Source organism: Penicillium arizonense (genome assembly GCF_001773325.1).
Source record: "Penicillium arizonense strain CBS 141311 chromosome Unknown PENARI_contig013, whole genome shotgun sequence".
Taxonomy (NCBI): domain Eukaryota; kingdom Fungi; phylum Ascomycota; class Eurotiomycetes; order Eurotiales; family Aspergillaceae; genus Penicillium; species Penicillium arizonense.
This window is the reverse complement of record NW_019173290.1, coordinates 703,727-715,354: the sequence shown is the minus strand read 5'-3', so window position 1 is coordinate 715,354 and position 11,628 is coordinate 703,727. Positions and strand designations below refer to the sequence as shown.

At 50.3% G+C, this 11,628-nt stretch overlaps 6 protein-coding genes across 6 annotated transcripts; 3 read left to right on the top strand and 3 right to left on the bottom strand.

Moving 5' to 3' along the window:
- Nucleotides 1-331: 331 nt before the first annotated feature.
- On the bottom strand, nt 332-1,714 carry PENARI_c013G04185 (LSB5 family protein; the record flags this gene model as incomplete). The annotated part of the gene is made up of 4 exons (XM_022633186.1): nt 332-344; nt 405-1,436; nt 1,490-1,641; nt 1,700-1,714. The coding sequence occupies 4 exons, from the start codon at nt 1,712-1,714 to the stop codon at nt 332-334; spliced, it is 1,212 nt and encodes a 403-aa protein (XP_022486911.1).
- Nucleotides 1,715-2,500: 786 nt separating this feature from the next.
- PENARI_c013G04602 (3'(2'),5'-bisphosphate nucleotidase) lies at nt 2,501-3,559 on the top strand (the record flags this gene model as incomplete). Its single annotated transcript, XM_022633194.1, has 1 exon — nt 2,501-3,559. The coding sequence occupies one exon, from the start codon at nt 2,501-2,503 to the stop codon at nt 3,557-3,559; it is 1,059 nt and encodes a 352-aa protein (XP_022486839.1).
- Nucleotides 3,560-3,755: 196 nt separating this feature from the next.
- On the bottom strand, nt 3,756-4,635 carry PENARI_c013G09768 (mitochondrial 54S ribosomal protein uL6m; the record flags this gene model as incomplete). The annotated part of the gene is made up of 3 exons (XM_022633316.1): nt 3,756-4,129; nt 4,201-4,314; nt 4,374-4,635. 3 exons carry the CDS (start codon nt 4,633-4,635, stop codon nt 3,756-3,758), a joined length of 750 nt encoding a protein of 249 aa, XP_022486803.1.
- Nucleotides 4,636-5,208: 573 nt separating this feature from the next.
- On the top strand, nt 5,209-7,341 carry PENARI_c013G11378 (uncharacterized protein; the record flags this gene model as incomplete). The annotated part of the gene is made up of 5 exons (XM_022633361.1): nt 5,209-6,159; nt 6,210-6,431; nt 6,489-6,545; nt 6,593-6,929; nt 7,262-7,341. The coding sequence occupies 5 exons, from the start codon at nt 5,209-5,211 to the stop codon at nt 7,339-7,341; spliced, it is 1,647 nt and encodes a 548-aa protein (XP_022486929.1).
- A 1,009-nt stretch (nt 7,342-8,350) lies between these two features.
- PENARI_c013G02876 (DUF2011 domain-containing protein) lies at nt 8,351-10,050 on the bottom strand (the record flags this gene model as incomplete). The annotated part of the gene is made up of 5 exons (XM_022633156.1): nt 8,351-8,433; nt 8,663-8,854; nt 8,964-9,306; nt 9,395-9,965; nt 10,025-10,050. The coding sequence occupies 5 exons, from the start codon at nt 10,048-10,050 to the stop codon at nt 8,351-8,353; spliced, it is 1,215 nt and encodes a 404-aa protein (XP_022486866.1).
- Nucleotides 10,051-10,471: 421 nt separating this feature from the next.
- Nucleotides 10,472-11,083, top strand: PENARI_c013G06002 (LAMTOR1/MEH1 family protein; the record flags this gene model as incomplete). Its single annotated transcript, XM_022633230.1, has 2 exons — nt 10,472-10,710; nt 10,792-11,083. 2 exons carry the CDS (start codon nt 10,472-10,474, stop codon nt 11,081-11,083), a joined length of 531 nt encoding a protein of 176 aa, XP_022486917.1.
- Between the last annotated feature and the right edge of the window lie 545 nt (nt 11,084-11,628).

The window sequence follows — 11,628 nt, the reverse complement described above, 5'->3', positions numbered from 1 at the left end:
TCCATGCAGGGGCTGTATCCTGCAGTCGTCACTCGTTGGTGCCTGATATATATTTTTATTTCTTTTTGTCAGATAATCTATGGTTCACTTGGGAGCATGGGGAATAATAGTATCATAAAGCTATGCAATGAGTGCCCAAAAGACTTGAGACGTGAGAATAATGGAATCCAATACACCAACAACCAAAAAGGATATTCATCTCTCAGAAAAATGATAGCCAATTGCCTTGGGTATACCAATCAAGTACAGGACTAGACAATCAATAAAGAAACCAAAGCGCAAACTGCAACAATAAAGATAGAAAAAGCTCATAGATTGCGACAGACCCGAGTCAGACCTCTTTCCTATGGAGTTGTTAGTAAGTTGAGAGATATATATTTGGGTGGGGGGAGGAGATGACGTACCAAGAGTAGCCTGATTTCTCAACACCGGGCGTCTTAATTGCGTTCCGATCTCCAAAGGGGTTGTCTTCATCGTCATCTTCCTCTTCTGACTCGCTCTCACTCTCAAAAATCTGGCGCGAGTGTTGCGATGAAGACGCAACAGGAAGACCCTCTGGACGAGCTGGCCGAGGAGGCTTAGGAGGATTGATATTAAGACCGGCAAGACCGCCGTGCACATCTTCATCGAGGCCAAGTCCATGTCTTTCTTTCCAATTGCCCTCGAGAATATCATCGTCACTGTCACTGTCGTAGTCCACACTCTTATCGAGCACCTCGAAGGCCATCAATGCTGTCACAAGCTCCTCATTCGCGTGGATCAGACCACCCAGGAACTCCTCGCTTTCGATATACTGAATATACCGGAGAATTTGATGGCGAAGCGACTTGCACTTATCGAAGCGGTTAATACATTCTGCATCTTCACTTACTCGGTTCGTCTCACGGTTGACGAGTTTGAGTGCGTTCAAGAGGTCAGTGCTCGCAACGGAGGAAGCAGCAAGCGTTTGTAAGATTTCTGGACGTTCTTTCTCCAAGTTGAAACCTTTGCTGCCCATACTGATTGAGAGCTTCTTATCTCTCTTGTCCTTCTTGGCCTTGGCCTTCTGCTTCGGGCTGGTCAAGACTGTAGACGGACCAGTACCAGCTGACACTGAGACAACATGACCCATTGGAGGCTCATTCGAGTTTGAACCCTCCCGTAAGACCTTCGCTTTGGCCTGGTTCGCAGGCTGCTTGCGCTTCGGGAGTTGTTTGTACAATGCCGTGACCTTGGCCATGCCAGGAGTGTCTTTAAAGGTCACCGCCCATTGTCCAAAGATCTGTTTGCACTTTTGTTTCACAAGAGGATCAGATACAGAGTCGGTACCTGCGATTCGGAGACGCTCGAGAAGTGCCTCGTCGGCAAACTCGCGCAAGAAGCGGTCTCCAGCATTTTGGACCAAGAAATCGAGAATGACAAGTGCACGCAGTTGACGATGGAGGTTGCCGTATTTTCTGCATTGGTTAGATTAAAATAAAAAAACCACATGAGTTAGGTCTACACTTACAGTTTCTTGCGCAGGGCCCGGCTAGCTTCTGTCGGACCACTGGCCTGAATGCGCACTACCTCCACCAAGTCGACGATACCACTGGAGTCTTCCACCTCATATTGTTCACTCGTAAGAACCTCCACTTGTACCGTCACTGCCGAGTATGGTTTCTGTGCGCAAGCTGTCAGCGTTGCCGGGAGGTTCTGGGGTCGTTGCGGAGCGACTTACAGACGACTGGAACATATTGACTGAGGAAGACTGAACAGGAGTCCGATGCAGAAAACAAATTGTTGTGTTTCAATGTACCAGGGAAGAATCAGGTAGTTCCACTGGTATTAAATCAGCCCACAACCACAAGCACCCCGCGTGGATATGTCGATATAGAAGGGACCCCGCACGGCACTGTTTATACAAGCGGTCGGTGGAATTGCGGTGGTAACGAGAGATCGATGGTGATATTCAGGAGGTGAAACAGCTATTAAAGAAAGGTCCAAGACAATATTGGGCCACAAAAGCCAGCACAAAAGATCCGCAGCGCTTGTGATTCTTTCACGTGGTAACGTCGGTGACGTCGGAGGTCGCGAGAGGTCTTGGCGCCCGTTGATCGTCCGACAAGTCCAGACAAAAGGGATTCAACAGCAGAGTGACAATATGAAGCAATAGGAGTTGCGAATTGGACTTGTTACAAGCGAAGAAGGGAAGCCGAAACAGTTTGACCTTATCGGCCCCTCGTGACTACTCCGGCCCAAAGGGGTTAGCGCGGGGTCGGATGCCTGAGGGAACAGACTGGAGAAACGACGTAGTTCCCTGAAGACTTGGAGAGTGCTCAATTTCGAGCTACGTCGCCTATCAGTTGATCTTCTGTTCATGAAGCATTCAATTGCAAGGGATCCATCCCCCCGTTCTTATTTGTTACGCGTCCTGTCCCGCTTGGTGGTCTGCTCCACCCTCGTCCTGGCCCTCAGTGTGGCTCTCACCCGCTCTCGTCTCTCCCTCCTTCTCCCCCACCTCTCTTCCAACCACACAATCATGTCCTACCAACAAGAACGCTACATCGCCGAACTTGCCGTCCAGCGGGCATGCCTTCTGACCCAGAAGGTCTTCTTTGAGAAGGCTAAGGGTACCGTCTCCAAGGACGACAAGTCCCCCGTTACCATTGGCGACTTCGGCGCCCAGGCCCTGATTATCTCGGCCATCCGCAAGAACTTCCCCAATGACGAGATCGTTGCCGAGGAGGAGGCCAGCTCCCTCCGTGAGGACAAGGACCTCAGCGCTGAGATCTGGCGCCTTGTCAAGGACATCAAGCTAGACGATGCGGAAAGCGACAACCTGCTCGGTGGCCCCCTTGCCAGTGAGCAGAGCATGCTGGACATAATTGACAACGGCAACAGCGCCGGTGGTCCCAAGGGCCGCATCTGGGCCCTCGACCCCATCGACGGCACCAAGGGCTTCCTCCGTGGCGGTCAGTACGCCGTCTGCCTCGGCCTGATGGTCGACGGCGACGTCAAGGTCGGTGCCATCGGTACCCCTAACCTCCCCATCGATGACGCTGCCACCATTGACGCCAGCACCGGCGCCCAGCAGTCCGAGACTGCCGGCAATGGTGTGCTCTTCTCCGCCATCCAGGGTGAGGGTGCCACCAGCCGCCCTCTGGCCAGCGGTGCTCTTGCTGCTAGCAAGCCTATCTCCATGCGCCCCGTTGCCAAGATCTCGGATGCCGTTTTCTGTGAGGGTGTTGAGGCTGCGCACTCCGCCCAGGGCGACAACGCCGCCGTCGCTGAGCGTCTCGGCATTACCGCCCCTAGCGTGCGACTGGACTCGCAGGCCAAGTACTGCTCCATTGCGCGTGCTGCTGGTGACATCTACCTGCGCCTCCCCGTCAAGAAGGACTACCAGGAAAAGATCTGGGATCACGCCGCTGGTGACCTGATTGTGCGCGAGGCTGGCGGTCAAGTGACTGACATCTACGGCAACCGTTTGGACTTCAGCAAGGGCCGGACCTTGGCTGCCAACAAGGGTGTCGTTGCTGCCCCCAAGGCTTTCCAGGACCAGGTCATTGACGCTGTCAAGGTAGTTCTGAAGCTGTAATTGAGTTTTTGATGTATAATTTGTCGTCTATTCACGGCAATTGGGCTCCTGGGGAGCAATCACGCTAGCTGCATCTTAAGTAGATTTGTGATACCATCACTGTGAGAAATAAAAAGTACATATTGACGATAAGAGTACAGAACACGGAACCAAGACAACACGTCCCGCGTAGTATAAAGTAGAAAGCGCTCCCAGACTATTTGATCTTCTTGGCCTTGAGCTTGATAGTCTCGCCGTTGACGAAGATACCCTTGCCCTTGTAAGGCTCGGGGCGTCTCCAATCCCGGATCTCAGCCGCGAACTGGGTCACAACCCGTTTGTCGACACCCTCAAGCAGGATACGGGTCGGCTGCGGTGTGCTTGCTTCGATTCCCTTGGGAATAGGGAGCTCAATTGGGTGAGAGAATCCGACCTTCAGGGAAACGAACTTCTGACCGGGGAAGGTGGCCTCAGCCGTCGTGGCCGTCTCTTCGATGGTGGCCCTGTAACCAACACCAACCATACTCAATACACAGACGTGGCCTTCGGAGACGCCGAGAATGTGGTTCTGGAGGAGTGCGCGGGTGGTTCCTGAGATAAGCCAAAGCGTTAGACTTGCTGCGCGGACCGGAGAATCGGGAGATGAAAAGAACAACACATACCCCACATAGCACGCTGATGAGGGACCTCTGCATCCAAGACAGACAAGGTAGCCTTCTGGCCAGCCTCATCAGGAGTAACAGTAAGGAATGAGGGAATGCTCAGGGACATCTCGCCTGCAAATCAGAACAATCAGTATCCACTCGGTGACTTTTCATGCAGGACCGATACATACCCCTGGGACCCTTAATCTCAGCTGCATACTTGGGAATATCCTTTCCGCGTGTCCGCACCAGAGATTTGGGAAGGTCGACGAGCTTGAATGACACCTCTGGGGGAATGGAAATCGCGGCACCTCCGACTCGGGACTGCGCCGGGGACGTGGTCGAGAAGGCTCGGGGGGAGAATGCGGGGGCAAGGAAGATGGGTAATGAGCTGCGCTGGGAGGCTTCCCGGAGTAGCTGCCGGGCACAGCGCTGGGGTATAGAGGCTGACATGGTTGCGCGTTGTGTTCGGGTGCTGTGCTGCGTTGCGGACTTTCTCGATTTTGTTGCGGATGGCTTTTGCCCGATGAGGGTTAGCGCACACGTGACCATCTATATTGTGTCTGGTCTGAGAATTTTATGCAATTGATCTTTGAATATCGTCAAATTGTTGTTTGTATCATGTAGAATATATTGATCTGACAAGGCTTTATGGTAATTTCACGAAAATGCCTGTATGTGATGTAGCTCTCACTTCTTGGTCACCGAAGAGGCGTAGTATAGCAACAATTCTATTAAAAGACACAACATTGGAAAATCGACATGAAGAATCAATTGAGATAACTGAGGGACTTTTAAAACAAAAGATGAGCAGACATAGCCGACTTCAAACAATCTGGATATCAATAGTCACTTTCGAAGTGAGCTTGTTTCTTTCCTTCTGACAATCTGCTTCCGCTCTTCTCCATTCGCATCGCTCCCAGGTGGTCATTCTATACAGTCCAACTACAAGCCAGAGATTGAAGACCTGGTAGGGTCTGCCTGCAATTTACATCCACGACCAATCCTCCACAGCACATGCCCAAGATGAAGGCAGCCGTGATTTCGCAGCTTCTTTTCTATATCATCCTGCCACTCGCTGGCTCCAGTGATGTGAGGCCATCTCAAAAAGGTGAGTCGCAGAGTCAGATACCCCATGTCCGGCTGCTCACCAGTGAAGGTGATCTTCCAATCCTTACACCGAAGCAACCAGAAATCGACGCGATCTCTTCCCTAGACTCTCGAGCACAAAACCAAGATACGATCTTCAAAGAAGCAATCCAACTTCTTGACTCGCTCAACTCATCACCCTCGTGCAACCGAGTCGCAGCGACGAGGCTGGTAGTGTCATGCCAGGCATTCAGCGGCGGCAAAGATGGCACGCATACAGAAAGTCCTGAGACCATGGATCTTGTGCGGTCTGTCTACGCAGCACGACTGGCAATATGCGAGATTGAGGGTGCCGGTGCCGCGATACCCCCGTCATGCCTTCCAGTGACGGTGTCACCCCCTCCTCAGAAGGGTCGTTTCGGATTTGTGTCTCGCCACAAATCCTCAGACAATGCTTCAGATAAGATGCCACGGGAGGTCCTAGAAGAATGCCTCCGAGCGCTTGAGTCGCGCCCTCAATGGTGGACGTCATACAGCAACAGCCGACAGAATGCCCTGGTCATTTGCCAAGCCTCGCGGATCGAGACAGAGAAGGAGGAGCTGCTCGACCTTCATCGATCCATTGCCAAAAGCAGTCTGAAACTCAACAATGGCATTCGCGACGCTTTGCGAGATGCAGTGGCACAGTCTGAACAGCAACAATTATTTATGCAAGCTGTTCAGGTTCTACAGGAGAAGATTGTGATGGACATGGAACAGACAGACTCGCTATTTCAACGAACTGTCGGCAACTTTCTTCGAGAAATCGAGTTAGGGATTGGATGCCTCCAAAACAGTATATCCTCGGCTTTGTTCAACTTACGGACAGGAACTGAAGTTCTTGAAAACGTCAGTCTCAAAAATGACTGTTTATTAAAGTGATTCTGACCGTGGAATAGGATATTCACAATGTTTCAAGCCAGGTAGGCGCCCTTCAGCAGGCCCTACAGACTGTGCACCAGGATGCTCTTGCTAGAAGCCAAGAGGCAACACTGGTACAGGAGAGCAACGCCGTTGCTCATGGCGATCTTGCGGCCTCTTTACACCTATCACTCGAGTCGCTTCTAGACTCCGACATGGTGAGGGTATACAGAGGAATGCAAAAGTTTGACGCTGCCATGGTATGGTTATGCAGATCCTCTTTGAAGAAAGATTGCTGACGCTTATCGCCACTCTAGGAGTGGTTGACGAGCCGAATGAACATGATTCTCGAGCAAGAGACGCGAATGACCGAGGTGCGAACCCCTCTTGCATGTTCACGATTACCTGCTGATTTCTGAAGCGACTCCACAATATGGACACATCCATGCATCAGTCCGAATCAAAAGCGAGCGAATTACAAAGAGCCCAAGAACAGCAAACAGAAGCGCTTGCTGCACATTCCCGCACTCAGGAGGCAATCCAATTCCACGCGCAAGTATCGCAGGCTCTGTTGAACAAAGCCAACATCGCAGCTGCCAATTTGCAAAGCATCATTGACGACGCAGCTATCAAATATAAAAGTGGCCCAGGTCTCCGCATTGGAGGATATTCCGCATGGTCTCTCTGTGGTATCCTTCTCTTGATCATCGCGGCCCAAAACTTCAAAGTTGCGATTTCATTATTACTTTTTATTCTCGGTATGTTTAACCATTTCGAAGTTCCAAAGCAAGCCGGCAGGTTTCTAACACCGTGGTGTTTAGCGTATTCTACGGCGCCGACAATCCTTCCTTTCTTTTAGTTATATCACGAACACCACTTACAATCCTAACGACCTTCAATTTTCCTTTTACTTGCATTACTTTCCCTTTTGTTTTCCTTTTTGCTTTTTAGCCATCTCAATTATCTAAAGATCATAGCTATTGCATTCTAATGATTAGTTTATAAAATATAATTCAATGTTGCGACATACTGTTTCTTATGAGTACTTCATCTATCTCCTGTGAGCAAACAATTGGCTGACACTAGGCAGATTACTTCTACGCCAGCACTTTTGTAGTTTTTGATAAGGTCATGCTCCCACCTTTTAGCCTTTGTCTCTCGTGGTTGTGAATACCGTCGGCTTATCCGTGAACCAAGCACACGTAAATCTCTAGCATCTCCCTTTAATTAGCCTGCCCTAGTCTAATCATTATTACATTGCCCTTGTGGGAATTTGTCCTAGCGTCTGGTCATAAAGTTATGAACCCTATCTACAAATATTTGGACTCGGTGTTATCTTTTACACCTTTCCTACGCACTAGCTATGTCCAGATCTGGCTATAAAGTCTATTATATTACTTTTTCTCAGTAAGGATTAGGCACTGATTGGACAATGTAATAAGTGTAACGGAAACATTCCTCGATACTTAGAAAATATAGCTTAGGGCATAGAATCAGCTGTTGGGCTAGGGAGGCGTAGAGGATATTTTAGCGTAACGGAGAAGAGGAATACGCTAAGCTTGGTACTACATCCGCTATCTCCCACCGCTTAGTTGTCTCTTGACTTTGACTAGGCCCTTAATGATTTGGACCCTCAAAAATATACGAAGTGTACACTATCAGCTTGTCCTCGATACCCAACCTAAAAGGGTTAAAACTAAGGCTTGAACTTCTCTATCGATTATTTTACTATACATTAGGCTATATATGAAGATAGTTCAAAATAAAATATCAGTGATTTCTTGGATAAGGTATCGGCCCCTAAAAGAGCTTAGCGCCGGCTGCCCAGAATAAGATTTAGCAATGCGGGTATCAGTGGGGCGAGTCTAGCCGATTGAAGATGGCCCATTCCGCAATATCAAAATGTTATCTAGGGCAGGAGTAGTGACTTTGCCTAGAAGTAGCCAGAGAAGCCTGTACAGTCTCGACGAGGAAACACGTGCCAGTGCACCAGCTCAATCGACTTTTGCAGCCCTCGATCGCGCAGTCTCTCTTTCTCTTCCCTAAGCCACTCCACGTTCGGAATACAAAGCATTCCGATTTCCCCAGCCCTCTTTCCTGACCCTTTCCAATCAAAACGCCTAGCTTCAGTAAGTCTCTCATATATATACCTCCAGTCCTATACGACCAGGACATGAAACTAAGTTCGGCCAGCGGCCCTCAAAGACGGCCTGAAGGCCTTCTTTCCGTCGCGTCCGCCGCCGCGCGCCGCCGAGACGTCTTCTATGGGGGTTAGTCATGTCCCGTCCAGTCCCCATTGCGGCGCCGCGGGCACTGTTCGGCCGGGTTGGGACCCGGCTTGGATATTGTAAGTGACCAATTGTTACAACAGTTCCGCATGTAATAATCTTGATTCACAGCTAACTTGTGAGTTGCGACAGCATCACCCTCCCGGGACGCTCCCGCTAGATTTAGAGCAGCGAGAGAAACGCCTGTGGGCGCTGGCGCATACCAAGAAGATCTGGGGAGCCTGTGCACTCACGAATGTGGCGGGGCCGGCGTGCTTCATGACAATCATGTACGTATTTGGCGTTTGTTCCTGGGGTCGGCGTGCCGCCCGTATGATCCAAAAGTCTGATAGTCACTTTCGTTGTGCAAGCTTGCGTAGCAGTAGCACCGTAGTGACTCGATCTAATGTGCTGTGCTAGTATTGTTGGCACGATGTGTATGAAGAGAAGACTTTCTCGAGGGTATCATATTGAGAATCTATACTAACGCTTAACAATCTCAATTCTCTCCACCCGAGGACGCACCCTCATCTCCATCGGCCATGGAGACATCTTCAGCACCAGCGTCCGCAACAGCGACACCCGCTGCCGCGGCTTTCTGCTCCCTTGCCTTCTGTCTGCGCTTGAGCTTCCTCGCATGGTTCTTGCGATTCCGCTTCTCGGCCTCCGTCTCTTTAGCAGCCTGTGCAGCAATAACGCGCTTGCGCAACTGGACTCGGCGCTTCTTGCCGGGCTTCTTGCGGGTGAGTGGGCTTTTCGAGACGGGGGCGCCTTCTACCACATACACAGGGGCGCTACCAGCTGGCCGTGGAAGTTTCGTCTGATGGCGTTTTAGATGGATCACTCGCCAGGGCAGATGGCAGCCGGGCTATACTCCGGGTCAGCGACAACAAAATCACAAGACCAGAAATATGAGAGGTGTATGTGAGGTCCATCATGGGACGAAATGGACTTACCCAGGCTTGTGACTGAGCCCATGTCAGCATGTGCTCTCCGGTGACGGCCATATCCTGATATTGTTGCTTCTTCTCTGCAATACTGTCCTCATCTTCCGATGAAACATCTGAATTGCGTGTTCCCAACAGCGAAGGCGTAGAGAAGTAATAGTCCCATCCCCGCGAAGCCTTCACGAATCGTCCCTCGGAACCACCAGCTCCCGGTGAGGGCGACCGCAATCGGATGCGCAACTTCTGTGTGACCGTGGAAGGCTGTGTATCGGTTCCGGTGGATTTCTTCTGGGATTTTCCTGTTGAGTTGGCCTCTACATCTTTTTCAGACCCTTTGGTCGCATTTTCTGTCGATTTGGCAGGGGCACTGAACAGCCGGAATTCGAATTCTTGCTCCTCATCGTCATCTTCTGGCTGTGGGGGGTCATTGTCTTGTACAGCTGTATCTTGCATGGCAATCAATCCATCGAGATTGAGTAGTTTCCCTAAACGGGCTCGTGCGTCTTGTGCTTCAGCGTCATCTGGTGCGGGTGATGGTGAGCGGGATGACACTGGAGAGTGGATGTCATCGCGCCGGATGCTGTACCAAATTAGCCACTAGGTCCACGAGAGCTTAGAAAGCGATATTCCAATGCATACCGCTTAGCATTTGGTAGATCAAACATTGTGGGTGGTGGTATAAAGAAGTTGCGAAAGGAAAAACGGAATGTTTCCACCGACTCCGCCTTTCTGCGGCCACGGCCTTATCGACGACATGGCACGGACCCCAGCCTGACTTCAGACTTCACCCGATCATTCTCTGCCTGACTCTCCATTTGCTTCATTTACGCTTTCGTTTGCATACTCACACACTCCTTAGTTCGATAATCCCTCACTCTGTTCCAGCTGCCAAGCCAACACAAGTCCCACCTCCCTCGCGATCATTGGGACGATTAATGCCTCGTACCCTTCGCATCGTGCAATCCGACAGCCCGCAAGATCCCCGACTCTGATTCCGATCCCTTTAAATGGGTATCTGTTCCTCCTGCCTTGGCGGGAATCGCCATGAGTCTCCTGAGGTGAGTCTCGATTCCGCCATCTATCACCATGTTCAGCGCGCATTACCTCGGCATCATGCGCGATACATGGGATGCCTGTCGAAAAGACTTCTTTTCTAACATTTCTTTCTCCAAGCCCGAGTCATCTCGTCTACTCGATGATGACCCTTATCAGGCTGGGTATGGCTACGGAGCGCTCAACCATGCGCAGCAGGCTAGCCAACCGGATCCGGAATACGTGAGGCGTGAGAGGGAGGCATTGGAATCTATTTGCCAACGAACTTCGGAGTGAGTATACACTTGCGTTTGTTTTTTCTATTTCTGGAAACACAAATTTACCGGTCCTGGCTTCTGCTAACCTCCCCTCAGCTCGGTAATTGATATCTGGTCCCTCCAACCACAACCACATCTCCAACCTCAAGCAACTCTCCACACTCCCATCTCTGCATCTCCCGCTCAGTCGCAAAAAGGCGAACCAACAACCCCCGCCTCTGCAACTCGGGCTTCACCATCAAGCCGTCCTTCCTCCGGCGCTGATGGCAACGTCCCCAAACACTGGGGTGAAGTTGTCATCAACCCAAACAAGAAGCGGTCTCGTCCCGACATGAAGACGGATATCAAGGTCAAGCACGATGTCTTTGGGGTCTTGAACGTCAACTAGGTGGCTCAGCCATCGCTGCATATTGACGATGACGACGGACACGATAAATAACAGGCTGTGTGGTCGATGTCATACGATTAAGGGTACCGGAAGACCCATTTTTCTCTCTATACTTTTTTGCACTTTTTTGGGGGGGTTTTTGTTCTTTGCATGGATCGCAGGTCGACTGTTTTCGCACATACATAGCCATTTTTTCCTTGTTCCCTCCTTTCTCTAGTCTGTTAATACCCAGTGGCGCAGACTATCTCCTTTGTCAGATCTTCGTGGTTTCTCTTCTTTCTTCCTGTTGGCGTGTTTGCAGACATTTTTGTGATTTTCATCTTTAGGTTTGTCGTCATATCATCTTGTCGGATATGCTCTGTTTGTTTGTATAGTTCATATCCAGTGTGATTTTCTGCTTATCTTTCCATAGTATAGAACACAATTTGAAGTACCTTCGCGGGTTATTTTCTACATTTCGTCCTATGCTAACACCTTTATTCCAGATACGGGACGAATCAAGTGGCAAACCATTTCATAGTAAAGAGGAGAGTTCCCTGTAAATT